The sequence below is a fragment of the Mastigoproctus giganteus genome, chromosome 11 (genome assembly GCF_048544385.1).
Source record: "Mastigoproctus giganteus isolate SK-2022 chromosome 11, ASM4854438v1, whole genome shotgun sequence".
Taxonomy (NCBI): domain Eukaryota; kingdom Metazoa; phylum Arthropoda; class Arachnida; order Uropygi; family Thelyphonidae; genus Mastigoproctus; species Mastigoproctus giganteus.
This window is the reverse complement of record NC_143585.1, coordinates 119827925-119846167: the sequence shown is the minus strand read 5'-3', so window position 1 is coordinate 119846167 and position 18243 is coordinate 119827925. Positions and strand designations below refer to the sequence as shown.

Below are 18243 nucleotides of genomic sequence, written 5' to 3'. Positions count from 1 at the left end.
AGGCCATATTGCTCTGGGATATGTGGTGGTCATTCCCTGACCTTTCCGCATCCTCCATATTTGGTGGTGACAGGCTCGAACCCCGGTCTAATCAAGAAGGAGCAGCAGTGCTACGCACTGCTGCTCCTCACATGGCTACGGAGGTGCCTACTGATCCATCACTGTCCATTTGTGTAGAATTGCAAGGGCAGCCTTCTGCCTCTCCAAAATCCTCAATTTCAGCTTTAATGTATTTTTTGGACTCCACATATCCTTGATTTTTAAGTTCTCTTAACTCCATTTCAAATTGTGCTTAATGTGGGCTAAAAGTTAAAGAGCCACAGTTACATGCTAAAAGAGCCGGATGCGGATGGTGAGCCACGGGTTGCCGATCCCCGTATAGTGCCTAATAACACCATGTTTTGCTTGCTCAAAATTTAGCATTAAGAAATAACTCCTCCCAACACACACACTGCTTACAGATAATTTTTTTTATAGTTAAATGGAGTGTACAAACACTGCTTATACAGCAACCATAGTTCATACCATTACCCACCCACCTTGAAGGGTAGCTGGGAAGAATTATAAATTACAGGTAATAATTATGCACCAATGGCATCTTATGATCGACTCTTTTGTTACCTACCCACCAAATTGTATTTTTTGAGGGCATCTATTAAATGAAAAGCTAGAAATTGGGGAATGGGAGGCACAGAGCATGTCCCAAAAGTCTTGGAGGGATTTCATTTGGCTGTAACTTTTATGGATGAAGTACTGTTTCTGCGATTATTGAAAATGGAATTCTGGACTGCAAAAGAGCAGCTTGTGTAGAGAACAGTATTCCATAAACTGTTCCATTAAGGAGCTTTACAACTGAATTTCATACTTTTTATTCATCCAGATCAGGCTATTTGTATGTATGTCACCAAATATCACGTGAGAAAGGGTCCAGAAAATGAATCACAATTTGAGCATTCTTGGACAAACTCAAGTCCAACCTGCATTGAGATGGTGTCTGTGAAAGCACTGAGAAAAGTACCACCATATTAGTCTGATGATGCAACCAGCAATTATGGATAAAAAAAAATGTTTCTTGCAATGGAAAGAATATCCGCTGCACCTATAAAAAATTCAAATTTCTCAATAAATTAAAGAGTTCGATAACGTATGCTAATGCCATTTTGGATTTATAAAATGAAAATAAAGCTTTCCAATAGACATGAATGAAATGTCAAGAGATTACACACACATAAACGAGAATGTATGGTTTCAACAAGGTAGGACCACGGCACACATATCAAGAGAAACCATAATGATTTTGTGTAATTATTACATGGATGCTTCATTTCCCAGTTTGGTAGCATTATCAGTCAGGAAGATCATCCAATTTAAGTGACACAGATTTTTTCCTCTGTGGTTATTGTAAAGAAAGGGTGTATACAAGTAATCCACAAAATATTGAAACATTGGCCACATAAAACCCTTCCAAGATTTTAGAGAAACTGTGAAAGTTATGACTAAGAAACTTAGTCATAACTAAGAAGCTTAGTCATAACTGCAAGAGCACCTTTGGATTCAGGGGAGGTCTATGTGGACTGGAGATAGTAGTAGTTGAAATAGAGGATGACGTGCAAGAAAGTGAGCATATGAGCTTATGTAGCATCATCCAAAAAAAAACCAAAAAAAAAAAAAAAAAACAATTTCACACAATCATTCCATGTGCGAATGTATCCCCAATTCACAAAGGGGGAATCAAAGAGTGACAGGAGTAATTATGGACCTGTGAGCCTAATTTCTATTCCAGGGAAAATAATGGAGTCACTGATTAAAGAAGTAGGTGCAGAACTATCTAGACAGGGGTGCAGTTATACTACAATCACAGCATGGGTTTATTTATAAGATATCTGGTCTGACCAATTTGATTGGATAGTACATTTTGATAGTACATTGGATGACAAAGGAACTGGATACAAAAAATAATTTTGATATTATACACTTAGATTTCAGGAAATGGTGCCTCCGTAGCCAGGTGGGCAGGAGCAGTAGTGCATAGCACACGCTTCTTGATTAGACCGGGGTTCGAGCCCGTACCCAACAAATAGGGGACCACTGCATATTCCCAGCCCGAATAAAGGGTGAGGGTTGGCGTCAGGGAGGGCATCCGGCCGTAAAAATTGCATGCCAAAATAATAAAAAAAATGCTGACCTCACATAATAATGGGAAAAAGGCGAGGAAAAAAAAAAAAAAAAACACTTAGATTTCAGGAAAGCTTTAGATACTATTGCACATAAGAGAGTGCTATTCACATTGGAGCAAGATAAAATTAAAGGAAAGTTGCTAGTTGCTGCTGTGCATAAAGGGATGGTTGATAGGGAGAAGACAGAGGGTGATTATCAATGGACACTGCTCTTATTATTATTGGCCATATGGTGCAAAGAAGCCTGAAGCTTATGCTGCACCAGCAAAAAAAAAAATCCCCGAGTTACCCTGAGAGAGAGAGAGAGAGAGAGAGAGAGTCAAAAGTAGAAAGGAATTATCAAGAAAGAGAAGAATGATGATATCCAAGCTTAGGACCCTGGGTGAGCTACAAAGAGGCTCACCAGATGTGAGCCTCTTTGTAGACTAATTTTTTTAGTGGAGTCCTACAGGGTTTGGTGGTAGGCCCACTGTTGTTTTCTGTATTTATTAATGATACTGATGAAGGCATATCAGGCTTAATGCCTAAGTTTGCAGATGATACAAAGATTGGCAGGGCAGTTAATGATAGTAATGAAGGTAATGGGCTGCAACAAGATCTAGAAAAATTAAGCTGATTGGCTGAGAAATGGACATTGAAGTTTAACAAATACAAGGTACTGCATATGGGTAGCAGCAATCCCAGAATAACATATCAACTGTGTGGTACTACACTCAGGGTAGTGAAAAATGAAAAGGACCTGGGAGTAATTATGGAGCCTGATATGAAGTTCTCTGAGCAGTGCAGACAGGTTGCCAGGACAGTGCAAGGGGTTTTGTCAATGATATACGGGAATTTTGTTAGCAGGGATAAGGAAGTATTATCCCATTGTATAAGGCAATGGTCAGGCCACATCTTGAGTACAGCATACAGGTCTGGAGACCTCATTTTAGGAAGGATGTTGAGCTACTGGAACAGGTATAGAGAAGGGCAATGAAATTTGTGAGGGGAATATGGGAGTTCTCTTACCGAGAAAGGCTTCACGTCTACAAATTGCAGCATTTGGAGACTAGCACCTGTGAGGTAATCTGTTTAAGGCTTTGAATTGGCTTGAGCAAACTTAATGCTGATTTAATTCTTCCTCTTCCTTTTGCTCAGAATATGCACATGAGGGAGCATAAATTCAAATTTAGAAAGGACAGTTGCAGAGTAGATGGGTGGAAGTTTGCCTTTAGCCAACGGATGGTTGATTGCTGGAACAAGCTTCCCTTCACTGTGAAATTGGGTAGCTTGAACAAATTTAAGGAAGAACTAGACAAAGTACTGGAGGGAATGGATAGTTGACATGGGATTTTTTTTTTTTTTTTTTTGGCTAATGCTCTGTAAGCTTGGTTTCTTGCATCATTTGCCACTATTAATACTAATTATTAAATACTAGACGACTGTGAAGATTACAATGACAGCTTCTATAAGCAGATGAAATGGGTGAGGAACTCTGATGTCATGCTATAGGTGATTTCACTCTGTTCATAACTGATTGGATCAAGGGGAAACTCACCATGGGGAACAAAATTTTAAAATCATCTAGACTACTGTTATTTGCATCAGCATATTAGGGAAGTACTATGTAAAGAATATTCTATAGCCTACTGTAGTTAATAGGGTCTAGAATATTCTGCCAGTAGAGAAATTATTATTATTATTAGTAGTAGTAGGTAGTGGCATATGACGCAAGAAAGCAAGATTGCAAAGCATGCAAAAAAAACCCCTCCCACATCAAGTCTCCATCGTCTCCAATAATTTGTCTAGTTCTTCCTTGGATTTATTCAAACTTCCCACTTTCACAACAACAGATGGAAGTTTGTTCCAACAATCGACCATTCACTGGCTGAAGGCAAATCTTCACACATCTATCCTGCAACCATCCTTCCTTGATTTGAATTTGCACCCCCTCATGTGGGTGGTTCGAGCAAGAGAAAGCATGACATCAGCACTGAGCTTGCTCAATCCATTCAAAGCCTTAAACATCTGAATTAGATCACCTCACAGGTGCCTAATCTCCAGACAATGCATTTGCAGAACACATCTTACCATGAAAATCTTACCAGGACTTTCATGGTAACATCACTCTTTTTGTTCCCTTCACCAATCTCGTTGCCCTTCACTGCACCTGATCCAGCAGATCTACTCCTTCCTAAAATGAAGCCTCCATACCTGTATGCAGTACTCAAGATACAGCCTAACCATTGCCTAATACAATGGAATAATCACTTCCTTTCCCGTGATACCAAATTTCTTGTATATCATTGACAAAGCTCCATGATATATAAGAACTTTGCTAGCAGCAATAAGGAAGTGATTATCTCATTGTATAAGGCAATGGTTGTTTTTTACAATGGCTGCCTTATATATATATGTGGAAAGTTTGCCAAGATCACTCCCATTTGCTGGGAGTGATCTTGCAATTAATTTTATCAGTGATCATGGAGTTCTAAGTTGGATGACGAGGTAAGAGGTAACAGTTATTAAAGGTATAAGGAATGAGCTTTAATTTCAGGAAAGGACATTACAACGGCTTGAGGTTCAACCTGACATCCATCAACTGGGGGGATAGCACACAGAACACAAAGACATTAGAATTATGGTATACCTTTAAAGCTATGGTCACAGATGCAATGAATGCATATATGCCATTAAGAAATTATAGCATGAGGATGATGCCAAGATAGATGAATAATGAGCTAGCCAGCTTATGAAAGCACAAAAAGGGAAAGTTATAAAGCAATGAAAAGTACTGCTTTTTTTTTTTTTTTGGTAGTTGTTGGCACATAGGCTTCTGTGGCCATGATGCACCTCCCAAGGTTTTTGCAGTACTTTGATCCAAGCCCTCGGGCTTGGATCAAAGTACTCGGGAATTCGGGTTGGCAACCCAAAGGTCGCGGGTTCGGGAATTGAACCTGCGACCTTTGGGTTGCCAGGCAAGCCCTTTACTCACCCGGCTAGCCCGGTCGGCTGAAAAGTACTGCAGCCAATAGTACAGCCACTCCTCGATTAACATAAGGGTTGCATTCTGTGGCGCTCCATGTAAGTTGGAATTTCACCCATGCTTGTGCAGCACTCGCAACTGTGCTCACTGAATTGATTGAATCAAAAAAGAAATGTTCAACGAACATGTAAATGGAAATATTTATTGTATTTATTCCATTTTTTATCTCATGCACAGGAAAAATTACAAAAGCGTGCAATTTAAAAAAATTCAAAATTATAAAATTACAGAAAAGAGAGGAGACAGGCATAATGTCAGTAAGTTTGAGAATCATTGAGAATCGTTGCCAGAATCAACATTTTTCAGCTGATAAGTACACTGCTGCGGAGGTTAAGGTCTGTGAAGATTTAGCAGCAGTCGGACACTTAACCTTACGAAAGAACATATTAATGAATGACTGGACGGTGGCTTTTTTCTTTTCATCGTAGATTTCTTTGTCGCAAGCAAGCGTATCATTCACCCCTCTGTTAACTTTTAAGGATCGTTTGTCGTCAGAATCCATCTTCGCAAGCCTCGCCACTGATGATGCAATTTCACAAAATGCCATTGCCATCTCTCTGGTGGTGAAGCATCTCGGCTTGTCATTTGGTTCATCTTGAGCTTCGTCAGTATTTTCTTCTTTCACTATCGCTGCCTGCACGTCAATAAGTTCTTCGTTAGATAATTCCTTCTCTTCTTCCTCTATTAACTCCTCCACACCTTTGGCAACAACCTCCATCTGATGTAGCTCTGCAACCTTTACAATCTTATCTGTAACCTTTCTATAATTCCTCTTTTTCAAACCCTTTGAAGCCTTTTTCCATGCACCATTTAAACAACTTTTAGTAATTTCCGCACAGGCCTTATTAATGTTTAAGATGGCGTGGTAAATATTTTAAGATTTTCAAGTCTTTTAACATAAAATTTTTCTCACCGTCTACTACAGACAATGCCTGAGCAAATGCTGTGCGTAAATAGTATGCTTTTAAATTCGAAATAACACCCTGATCCATAGGTTGGATGAGTGAAGTGGTGTTTGGTGGTAGAAATATGACTCTCACGTTCAAATTAAAATTATCTAGATGCGTACAATGTCCAGGAGCATTATCTAACAGAAGCAAAATCTTGAAAGGAACGTTGTTGTCTTTACAATATTTTTCAACCTCAGGAATGAAGCAGCATTTAAACCAATTCTCAAAGAGAGAGATATTGTTATCCATGCTCTCTGGTTAGATTGGAAATGCACAGGTAGGGTGTCTTTATTGATGCCCTTAAATGAACGAGGATGTCCAGAATGGTACACAAGCAGTAGTTTTAATCTGTAATCTCCCGCTACGTTAGCCCCAAAGCAAGAGCATGGCCCTATCTTTTGAAGCTTTGAAACCTGGCATTGTCTTTTCCTCTTTGGCAATGTATGTTCGATCTGGCATTTTTTTCCAATACAGAGCAGTCTCATCAATGTTAAAAATTTGCTGCGTTGAATAGCTGCCTTCATCAATAATTTTTTCCAACACATCACAAAATTTCTTTGCAGCTGCAGAATTGGCACTGGCAAATTCACCGCTTACTTTAATGTTTGGGAAACCAGAGTGATGCTTGAACCAATTAAACAACCCATTGCTTGCCACAAACTTGGCTTGGGTTTGCTGTACTTATCCCTAATATCTTCATAAATACTTCTTGCTTTTGCTTGAATGGCCATTGGTCTCATGGGCACTTGCTTCTGAATCTCATTTTCCATTCTTATTATTAATAGCTGTTCCATCTTCGATATACCACCTGAACCCTGTTTTGTGATCACTATTGATCTTAAGTGCGTTGACCCTTTGACATGTTCTTTTATACGTGCACTGTTTCTTAAAATAGTATTCACTGTTGAAGCAGCAAGACCCGATTCTGTGCAATAGATTAGCATTAGTAGAGGCATATGATGCAAGAAAGCAAGCTTATGCAGCATCAGCCAAAAAAAAAAAAAAAAACAAACCACTCCCATTTTACTCCTCCGTTCATTTGAAATACCTGTCCAGCTGAGCCTTAAATTTATTTAGGCTATCAACTTCCACAACAAGGAATGAAAGTCTGTTCCACTAACCAACTACCTGTTGGCTAAAGGCAAATTTCTGCACATCCATCCTACATCTGTCTTTCCTCAATTTGAATTTATGCCCTTTCAGGTGATTATTCTCAGCAAGAGGAAGAATCTGATCAGCACTGAGCATACTCAAACCATTCAAGGCTTTATACACCTCTATCAGATCACCTCGCCGGTGCCTAGGTCTCCAGACACTGTAATTTGCAAAACTTAAGCCTTTCTTCATAAGAGCAACTCTTTGTTCCATTTACCAATCTTGTTGCCCTTCTCTATACTCGTTCCAGCAGCTCTACATCCTCCTTGAAATGAGGCCTCCAGACCTGTATACAGTACTCAAGGTGTGGCCTGACCATTGCCTTATACAAGATAATAATCACCTCCTTATCCCTGCTAGAAAAATTCCTGTATATCATTGACAAGACACCATGAGCTACTCTTGCAGCTCGTCTGCACTGCTCAGAAAACTTCATATCTGCCAATTACCTCCAGGTCCTTTTCATTCTCTACCACTGTCAGTGTAGTACCACAGAGTTTATACGTTGCTCTGGGGTTACTGTTTCCCATATGTAGTACTTTACATTTGTCAATGTTAAACTTCATTTGCCAACTCTCAGCCCATCTGCTCAACCTTTCCAGATCCTGTTGCAGCAGCAGCATAGCATCAGTAGTGTCCTTAACAACCCTGCCAACCTTTGTATCGTCTGCAAACTTGGATAATAAGCTTGATATTCCATCATCAATATCATTTATAAATACAGAAAGCAACAATGGACCCAACACTGAACCCTGAGGGACTCCACTAATAACATTAGTCCACGATGAGCAATGTCCATTGATTACCACTCTCTGTCTTCTCCCCCTCAACCATTCCTTTATCCATAGCAGCAATTTTCCTCCAGTGCCACACTGCTCCAATTTGTGCAGCAGTTTTCCCTGTGCAACAGTATCAAAAGCCTTTCTAAGATCCAAATATATAATATCAAAGTTATTCCCTGCATCCAGTTCTTTTGTGACTGCATCATAGTATCCAATCAAGTTGGTCAGGCAAGACTTTCCCTTAACAAAACCATGCTGTGTCCGAGCTATAACTGAAGTCTTGTCTAGATGATCCTGCAGTGCTTCTTTAACCAGTGCCTCCATTAATTTTCCTGGAACAGAAGTTAAACTCACAGGTCTATAATTACTTGTGTCAGACTTTGATCCTCCTTTGTGAATTGTGGTCACATTTGCACATCTCCAGTCTATGGGTACCTCCCCTGAGTCCAAAGAAGCTCCCATAATTATGGCTAAGGTTTTGCTTACTTCCTTTGCTACCTCCTTTAATATAACTGGATAGATCACATCCACTCCGGGTGCCTTTTTTATGTTTATCCTGAACAATTTCTCCTCCACTTCCCTCTCAGTTATTACAAAATCATCTAGCTCACTGTCAGTGTTAACTTCACCTCTGGCATTCCCCTTCCTGAATAACTCCTCATGTGTGAATGTAGATGCAAAATACTTGTTTAGTTTGTTAGGCACCTGAGCAGGAATCCTCAACTGTTGAACCATCAATATCCCGTGGACCAATCTGATTCATCCCTTTCCTTCTACATAGGTAAACAACTCTTTTCTGTTTTTCTTTGCATCCTTTGCCAAGGATTTCTCATAATCTGCCTTTGCCTGCCTAATCTCCTTTGTGACTTGGTTACAGACCAACTTATATCTATCACAGGCTTCCATGTCACCCATTAATTTATATGTATCCCATGCATTTTTCTTCTCTGCCATATATATCATTAGTTCATCTGACATCCATTTAGGCCTAAACCTTGAACAATATTTCTTAGTTGGTATGTAAAGCCTGATAGTTTCCAAGATAAGTTCTTTGAATACTTTCCATTTTGATTTTGCTGTTGGTAATATCATCAGTTGGTCCCACTGTATAGAATTTAAATACTGTCTCAGACCATTGTAGTTGCCTTTACGAAAGCAAAAAGCCTTCCCTTTACCCCTGATGGTAGTTACCTCTTTGAGTAAATCCCACTTCAGCACACTGTGATCACTGACACCTAGTGGTTCCTTTATCTGCAGATTTTTAATACATGACGAACCACTACTGATATGTACATCTAATATGTACATATCAGTAGTACATCCCTAATATGTACATCAGGTAACCAACATTTGGTAATCACAAATGTCTGGTAACGAACATTTTGCAGACCTCCTGGAACTGATTGATGGACCCCTCCAGGGGTCTACAGATCCCTGTTTGGGAAATGCTGCACTGAAGTGGTCCGGTATACTAACTAGCAGCTGGCATGCAAACACCGTTTTAGAGCTGTACCCTCAAAATGTATGGAATTTGGATCTTGCCATGGTGTTCATCATAATTTCAAAAGACATCAGTCGTATTGCCTGATGGAAGAGATGGGGATAGGTTTGAGGGGAACTTAGCTCTGGAGACTAAAAATGGGTTCCACCACTTCAAGACTCCAATAAGAGGTCATTAGTAATTGCAAGTGGTGGTATTGCACCAGTTGATGAGCGTCATCTATCACGTAGTATTGCCTCGTAACACCGAGGCGGCATTGCTTCGTGTGGTGTGGGCACCACACCTTGACCCCTGCTTACGTTGGTTCACACCTGGGTGGTCACCCACAGTGTGCTTGCACATTTGGGTTATACCCAAGATTACTAACAGTCCTGCCATTGTGATGGGCAAGCAGAGGTTTGGCTCTTATAGACCATCCGTACTTTGCCGAAATTGAGTCCACTTGATTTTGTGTCATCCTAATGTCAGTTTCATCAGCATTTTAGACTCCTGGGTAGCAAGCACAGCTTGTCTGGCCTCTCTGAGAGAATGTCTGCGACAATGTAATGGACCATATGCACATATATATATATATATATGGTCGACCACAATTTCGCAGACCCTCTGGAACTGGTCCACGGACCCAGTTTGAGAAATGCTGCACTTTAGAGTTACCTTTAGGTTCAGTCTGGCGTGCTAACTGGCAGCCGGCCTGTGAACACCGTTTTAGAGCTGTACCCTCGAAATGTAAGGAAGTTTGGACCTCGTGGTGTTCATCATAACCCCAAAAGACATCAGTTATACTGCATGATTGAAGAGATGGGGAAGGGTTGACCGGAACTTAGCTCTGAAGACTAAACATGGGTTCCACCACTTCAAGCCTCCAATAAGCAAAGTGGTGGTATTGCACTGATTTTTTTTTTTTTTTTTTTTGATTTGGTAGTTGTTGGCGCATCGGCTTCTATGGCCATATTGCACCTCCCAAGGTTTTTGCAGTACTTTGATCCAAGCCCGAGGCGGGAATCGAACCCGCGACCTTGGGTTGCCGGGCAGGTACTTTACCCACTCGGCTAGCCCGGTCGGCGGTATTGCACTGGTTGATGAGAGTCATCTATCACCTAGTATTGCCTGGTAACACAGAGAGAGAGAGACGACATTCCTTTGTGTGGTGTGGGTGCCACACAAAGGGATGTATGGCACCAATTTGGTGCTCGACCCCTGCTTACGTTGGTTCACACCTGGGTGGTCACCCACAATGTGCTTGCATGTGGGGGTTATAACCAGGATTACTAATAGTCCCACCATTGTGAAGGTGCAAGCAGAGGATTTGGCTCTCACAGACTGCTCAGACTTTGCCCAAACTGGGTTTGTTTGTTTTGTTTTTAGGAGCATTAGCAACTAAGGCCATATTGCTCCGGGAAATGCAGTGGTCATTCCCTGACCTTTCCGCATCTTCCGTATATTTGGTGGTGATGGGCTCGAACCCCGGTCTAATCAAGAATCGTGTGCAACGTACTGCTGCTCCTTCCCACCTGGCTACGGAGGTGCCCCCAAATTGGGTCCACTTGACTTGAGTGTCACCCGAATATCAGTTCCATGAGTGTTTTAGACTCCTAGGTAGCAAGCACTTGTCTGAATATATGAGAGAATGTCTGTGACATCCTAAAGGACCATATATATATATGGTCGACCACCATTTCACAGACCTACAGTGATCCACGGACCCCAGTTTGGGAAACACTGCTTTATGTGATTCATGTTGTGTGTCTCTTCCTGGTACACCATGGCTTTCAAGTGCTCTCACAAGTAAAAATTGAGTAGGCTGAAGTCTACGGACCTCAGAGGCCACTCCACGGGACTATGGTTACCCATCCAGGAACACGGAAACTGCTGATCCAATCATCGGTGCACGCAGACCCCATAATGGGGTGATGCGCAGTCTTGCTGAAAATATGTCAGAAATTCTCCATCCTCGTTTAGGAGGGATGGCATGATCGTATCTTGCAGCATGTTTAGGTACATTTCGGCCTTCAGATTTGTGTCAAAGAAAACAGGTCTGACAATTTTGTTTTCCCATATCCCGCACTTTACATCTTTGAGGGACTCATCGAGTGCAGGTTAGTATCACTCCAATAACATTGGTTTTGACGATTAACTTTTCCATTAACAAAAAAATTGGCTTCATCAGTAAATAAGACCCCAGATAAGAAGTTTACATCACCGTCCAATCTGTTTACTGCCCATTCACAAAATTCCATCCGCCTATCCAGGTCATCTTCACTAAGATGTTCCAGCATTTGCATTTTGTATGTATGCCATTTGTGCTTTTTCATGATGTGGGCGATACTCGATGGGCTGACACTGCTTTCTGCAGACAACCATTGTGTGCTTTATTTTGGGGACTCTTTACAAATGCTACCAGCCCCATGTAGGTTGTGCCTTCCTTGGTGGATATTCATGGATGATCACTTCTCAGTTGGTCAGTAACACTTCCTGTCTTTCTGAACTTCTCAATAATTTTGCCAAAAGTGTCATGTGTGATGTGATTGCCATGTCTCCTGTTAAATTCCATTGCAACCTTGTAACACCTTCCTGATCTGGTCATGAGAATAATTTTTATAAGCTCTTCTTTAGACAAAGGAATTTTAGAAGGGTACCTAAAAACAGAAAAAAAAAAAAACAAAAACCCTCTGAAATTAAAGCTTCCATGCTGAAAATGATGAATAGTATTGACAACCAGTGAGCTAAAAATAAAATTCATTTTAGCAAGTGGGGGATTAACACAACCAACATTAACAAATTCTGACATGTTTTTACTGTGCCCCATTAACTTCATTGTGACAGATTAACGGGTGCTGATATCCAGAAGGTGGGCCACCACCTGGTATTGATGACATGTATGTCATCAATACCAGGTGGTGGCCCACCTGGTATTGATGGAGAAAATACCATGGAGAAAATAAAATAAATGTTATTTTCTCCATGGTATTTCTATTTGAATGCAGTTTGACACTTTTTGTGCCACATTGTGTGTTTTACATAAATCTTTGAAATTAAAATTTCAGTATCCATGCTTAAAACTTCTGAATTACAAGTTTCTTTTACATCATAGTGAATTTGTGCTTTCTACGGCAACAATTCTAATAATTACCTAAAGGCCAGAGGTGCAAACATCTTATTTCTAAAATTTCTTATGTAAATCTAAGCAGATGCCATCACAAAATTTTTTGTGTGAACCCCACAGGTTCACGAACCACCAGTTGGGAACCACTGAGTTACATGATACATTTAAGCTACCTGTGGTTGTTGGTTCCATGTATATGTGCCACTTGTGTTCTACATGTAAGCACCTTTAGGGTAACTAAGAATAAGAACAGGTACATGTATAATTGCACGTACACTAATGCTAGGAGAATAATAAATAAATTTGATGAATTTGAAGTACTCGTTACGTCATCAAATGTGGACATTTTAGGGATATTGGACATGGTGTATCTCAGACGTAAGGGATACAGAATTTGAATATGAGAAGTACAATGTGTACAGATAGGACAGACAGCATGGGGGGGGGGAGGGTTAAGCTATTAGATAAGAAGCATATTAAAGCTAAGGCAAAGTATCCAATTGATATGAGCGATGAGTTAGCTTGATGTGACATAAGCATTGGTGGAAAAAAAAAAAAAAAATTGGCAGCAGGAGAGTGTTATAGATCTAATAACTGTGATAAGTGTAATAGACAACTATACAGAAACAGACTGGACCAGTAAATCAATAAAAACGTGGTGAAATAAGGGATTTTAACATTCCAGCAACTGACTGGAACTTGTAGCCTGGTCACTCACTCACTCACTCACTCACTCACACTCACACACACACACACACACACACACACACACACACACACACACACACACACACACACACACACACACACGGGTGCCTCCGTAGCCAGGTGGGAAGGAGCAGCAGTGCATAGCACACGCTTCTTGATTACACTGCGGTTCGAGCCCACCACCACCAAATACGAAGAATGCGGAAAGGTCAGGGAATGACCACCGCATATCCCGGAACAATATGGCCTTAGTTGCTAATGCTCCTAAAAACCAAATAACACACACACACACACACACTAGCAAGACTTCTGTGGATTTATGAATGACAGTTTTCTACAGCAACATGTTAGAGAGAGAGAGAGAGAGAGAGAGAGAGAGAGAGAGAGAGAGAGAGAGAGAGAGAGAGAGAGAGAGAGAGAAAACAATACTCTTATTCCTATTACCAGCAGCAATTCTTCATGCACTAAAAATCTGCAGATAAAAGAACCAATAAGTGGCAGTGATCAGAGTGTACTGATCTGGAATTTAGCAAAAGATATAACTGCCATCAAGGGTAAAGGGGAGTACAGTAATCTCAGACAGTCTTTAAATTCTACACAGTGAGACCAACTGATGATGTTACAAATAGCAAATTCTAAATGACAAGCATTCGGGGAAGTAATTTTCGATGCTAGTATGGTTTTAATTTCAACTAAGAAATATTGTTCAAGGCTCAGACCTAAATGGATGTCATATAAACTAATGAGACTCGTTACAGAGAAGAAAATTCTGGGATGCATATAAATAGACAGGACAGGACAGGACATATAGATAGACAGGATAGGAAGGGAGGAGGGGTTATACTATTAGTTAAGAAATACATAAAATCCAAGGAAGTGAAGCCAGTCAACATTGATGGTCACTCACACACTAGCAAGGCTTTTGTGGATTTACTGGATGATTGTTTTCTACATCAGCATGTTCGGGAGGCAACTAGAGTGAGTAATAACCTTGATTTGATTATCAGTAGTGATTCTTCATGCATTAAGAATCTGCAGGTAAATGAACCACTGGGTGGCAGTGATCACAGTGTGCTGAAGTGGGATTTACTCAAAGAGGTAACTACCATTAGGAGTAAAGGGATGGGTTATTGCTTTCGTAAAGGTGACTACGATGGACTGAGACAGTATTTAAATTCTATACAGTGGGACCAACTGACGATGTTACCAACAGCAAATTCAAAATGGGAAGCATTCAAAGAACTTATCTTGGAAGCTACTAGGCTTTACATACCAACTAAGAAATATTGTTCAAGGTTTAGGCCTAAGTGGATGTCAGATGAACTAATGAGACATATGGCAGAGAAAAAAAATGCATGGGATACATACAAATTAACACGTGACACAGAAGCCTATGATAGATACAAGTTGATCTGTAACCAAGTTACAAAGGAGGTTAGGCAGGTGAAGGCAGATTACGAGAAATCTTTGGCAAGGGATGCAAAGAAAAACAGCAAAGAGTTCTATACTTATGTAAACTCTAGAAGGAAGGGGATGAATCAGATTGGTCCACTTGATATCGATGGGTCAACTGTTGATGATCCTGCTCAGGTAGCTAACAAACTAAATGAATATTTTGCATCGACATTCACACATGAGGAGTTATTCAGTGAGGGAAATGCCAGAGGTGTATTCAACTCTGGCAGTAAGCTAGAGAATCTTGTAATAACTGAGAGTAAAGTGGAGGAGAAATTGTTGAAGATAAATACAAGAAAGGCACCTGGGGTGGATGGAATCTATCCAGTTATATTAAAGGAGGCAGCAAAGGAAGTAAGCAAACCGTTAGCCATAATTATGAGAGCTTCCTTGGACTCAGGGGAAGTACCCATGGACTGGAGATGTGCAAATGTGACCCCAATTCACAAAGGAGGATCAAAAGGCGACACAAGTAATTATAGACCTGTTAGTTTAACTTCTATTCCCGGAAAATTAATGGAGGCGCTGGTTAAAGAAGCACTGTAGGATCATCTAGACAAGACCTCAGTTATAGCTCGGACGCAGCATGGTTTTGTTAAGGGGAAGTCTTGCCTGACCAATTTGATTGGATACTATGATGCAGTCACAAAAGAACTGGATGCAGGGAATAACTTTGATATTATATACTTGGATCTTAGAAAGGCTTTTGATACTGTTGCACATGGAAAACTGCTGCACAAATTGGAGAAGTGTGCCATTGGAGGCAAATTGCTGCTATGGATAAAGGGGTGGTTGAGGGGAGAAGACAGAGAGTGGTAATCAATGGACACTGCTCATCGTGGACTAATGTTATTAGTGGAGTCCCTCAGGGTTCAGCATTGGTCCATTATTGTTTTCTGTATTTATAAATGATATTGATGATGGTATATCAAGCTTAATGTCCAAGTTTGCAGATGATACGAAGGTTGGCAGGGTTGTCAAGGACACCACTGACACTATGCTACTGCAACAGGATCTGGAAAGGTTGAGCAGATGGGCTGAGAGGTGGCAAATGAAGTTTAGCATTGACAAATGTAAAGTACTACATATGGGAAACAGCAACCCCAGAGCAACGTATCAACTCTGTGGTACTACACTGACAGTGGTAGAGAATGAAAGGGACCTGGGGGTGGTTGTGCAGGCAGATATGAAGTTTTCTGAGCAGTGTAGACGGGCTGCAAGAGTTGCTCATGGTGATTGTCCATGATATATAAGAATTTTTATAGCAGGGATAAGGAGGTGATTATTCCCTTGTATAAAGCAATGGTCAGGCCACACCTAGAGTACTGTATACAGGTCTGGAGGCCTCATTTCAAGAAGAATGTAGAGATGCTGGAACGAGTACAGAGAAGGGCAACAAGATTGGTGAATGGAACAAAGGGGTGCTCTTACGAAGAAAGGCTTAAGTTTTGCAAATTACAGTGTCTGGAGACTAGGCACCAGCGAGGTGATCTGATAGAGATGTATAAAGCCTTGTATGGTTTGAGCATGCTCAATGCTGATGGGATTCTTCCTCTTGCTCAGAATAATCACCTGAGAGGGCATAATTTCAAATTGAGGAAAGACAGATGTAGGATAGATGTGATGAAATTTGCCTTTAGCCAGTGGGTGGTTGGTTGGTGGAACAGACTTCCATCCCTTGTCATGGAGGTTGATAGCCTAAATAAGTTGAAGGCTCAGCTGGACAGGTATTTTGAATGAACAGAGGGATGAAGTGGGTATTTTTTATTTATTTTTGGCTGATGCTGCAGAAGCCTGCTTTCTTGCATCAAAAGCCTCTACTAATGCTAAATGATAAGGTGATACAGAAGCCTATTGCAGATATATGTAAACTAGCCTGCAATCATGTCACATAGGAGGCTAGGTAAGCTAAGGCAGATTATGAGATGTCTTTAGTTAAAGTTATAAAGAAACACAGCAAGGATTTCTTTATTTATGTAAACACTAGAAGGAAGGAGATAAATCATATTATGATTATAGCTATAATTATGAGGGTATCTTTGGATTCAGGGAGAGGTTGCTCTGAACTGGAGACGTGGAAATGTAGCCTCATTTGAGAGAGAGAGAGAGAGAGAGAGAGAGAGTAATTACAGACCTGTTAGCTTAACTTCTGTTCAGGGAAAAATAATGGATTGACTGGTTAAAAAAGTAATGCAGGATTGTATAACTGCAGTTTAATTGCAGTATAGCTGCACTGACTCAGCATAGATTTGTTAAGGGGCAATGTTGTCTGACCAATCTGTTTGGATTTTACCATATAGTAAAAAAGGAACTGGGTGCAAAAAAATAATTTTGTTATCATATATTTGGATTTTAGAAAAGCTTTTGATACTGTTTTACATTAAGATTACTTTACAAATTGTAGCACTGTGGTATTAAGGGCAATTTACTGCTATGGACAGAGGGATGGCTGAGTGGGAGAAGACAGAGGGTGGTTATGAATTGACATTGCTCTTTGTGGACCAATGTTATTCGTAGAGTCTCCCAGTGTTCAGTGCTGAGCCGCTTGTTTTCTATATTTATTAATTCTATTGATAAAGGTATATCAGGCTTAATGCCTAATTTTGGATGATAGAATGGTTGTCAGGGTGGTTAATTACAGTAATTAAGGTATGCTACTGCAAAAATATCTAAAAAAATTTGTCAGATGGGTTGAAAGCGGCAAATGAAATTTAATATTGACAAATGCAAGGTAGCAGCAATCCCACATTAATGCACCTACTGTGGGGTACTACATGAAAATGAAAAAGACTGCACAATTGGGTAATTGTGCAGTGAGATATGGAGTTTTCAAAGCAGGATGCGAGAATAGTTCATGAAGTTTTGTCAATGATATGGTGGGACTTTGCTAGCAGGGATAAGAAGCCGATTATCATATTGTATAATGCAGTGGTTCGGCAGAATCTTCAGTACTATATATATATGTCTCGAGGCCTCATTTTAAGAAGGATGTGGATCTGATGGATGGGCGATTGATGTGAGAAGGGCAATTGATGTGATTGGTGAGTAGAACAAATGTGCTCTCTAACCAAAAAAGGCTTCGGTTTAGCAAATAGCAGATGGTGAGGCCAGGATTCTGCTGCAAGCTGATCTGATTGAGTAGTTTAAGGCTTTGGGTTGGGTTGTTTTGGATGGAGAAAGTTCAATGCTGATGGAATCCTTCCTCTTGCTGAGTCTAAATAAGAGGGGTAAAAATTTGAATTGAGGAAAGATGGTTGCAGGATATGTGTAAGTTTGCCTTCGGCCAGTGCATAGTTGATTGTTGGAGCAAACTTCTATCTACTGTTGTAGAAGTAGGTAGTTTGAATAATAAGTATGAGCCAGACAACCTATTGAAATGATGCAGGA

The 18243-nt window shown here is 40.4% G+C and overlaps 1 protein-coding gene across 1 annotated transcript in view; it reads left to right on the top strand.

Moving 5' to 3' along the window:
- The window catches only part of LOC150078388 (rho-related BTB domain-containing protein 1-like), a 384612-nt gene that overhangs the window by 76685 nt on the left and 289684 nt on the right, over window positions 1-18243 (top strand). The window contains exon 5 of the mRNA XM_090385409.1: window positions 9904-9958. Within this exon, the coding sequence (XP_090241535.1) occupies window positions 9904-9958 (55 nt within the window). The remainder of the gene's footprint in view (window positions 1-9903; window positions 9959-18243) is intronic.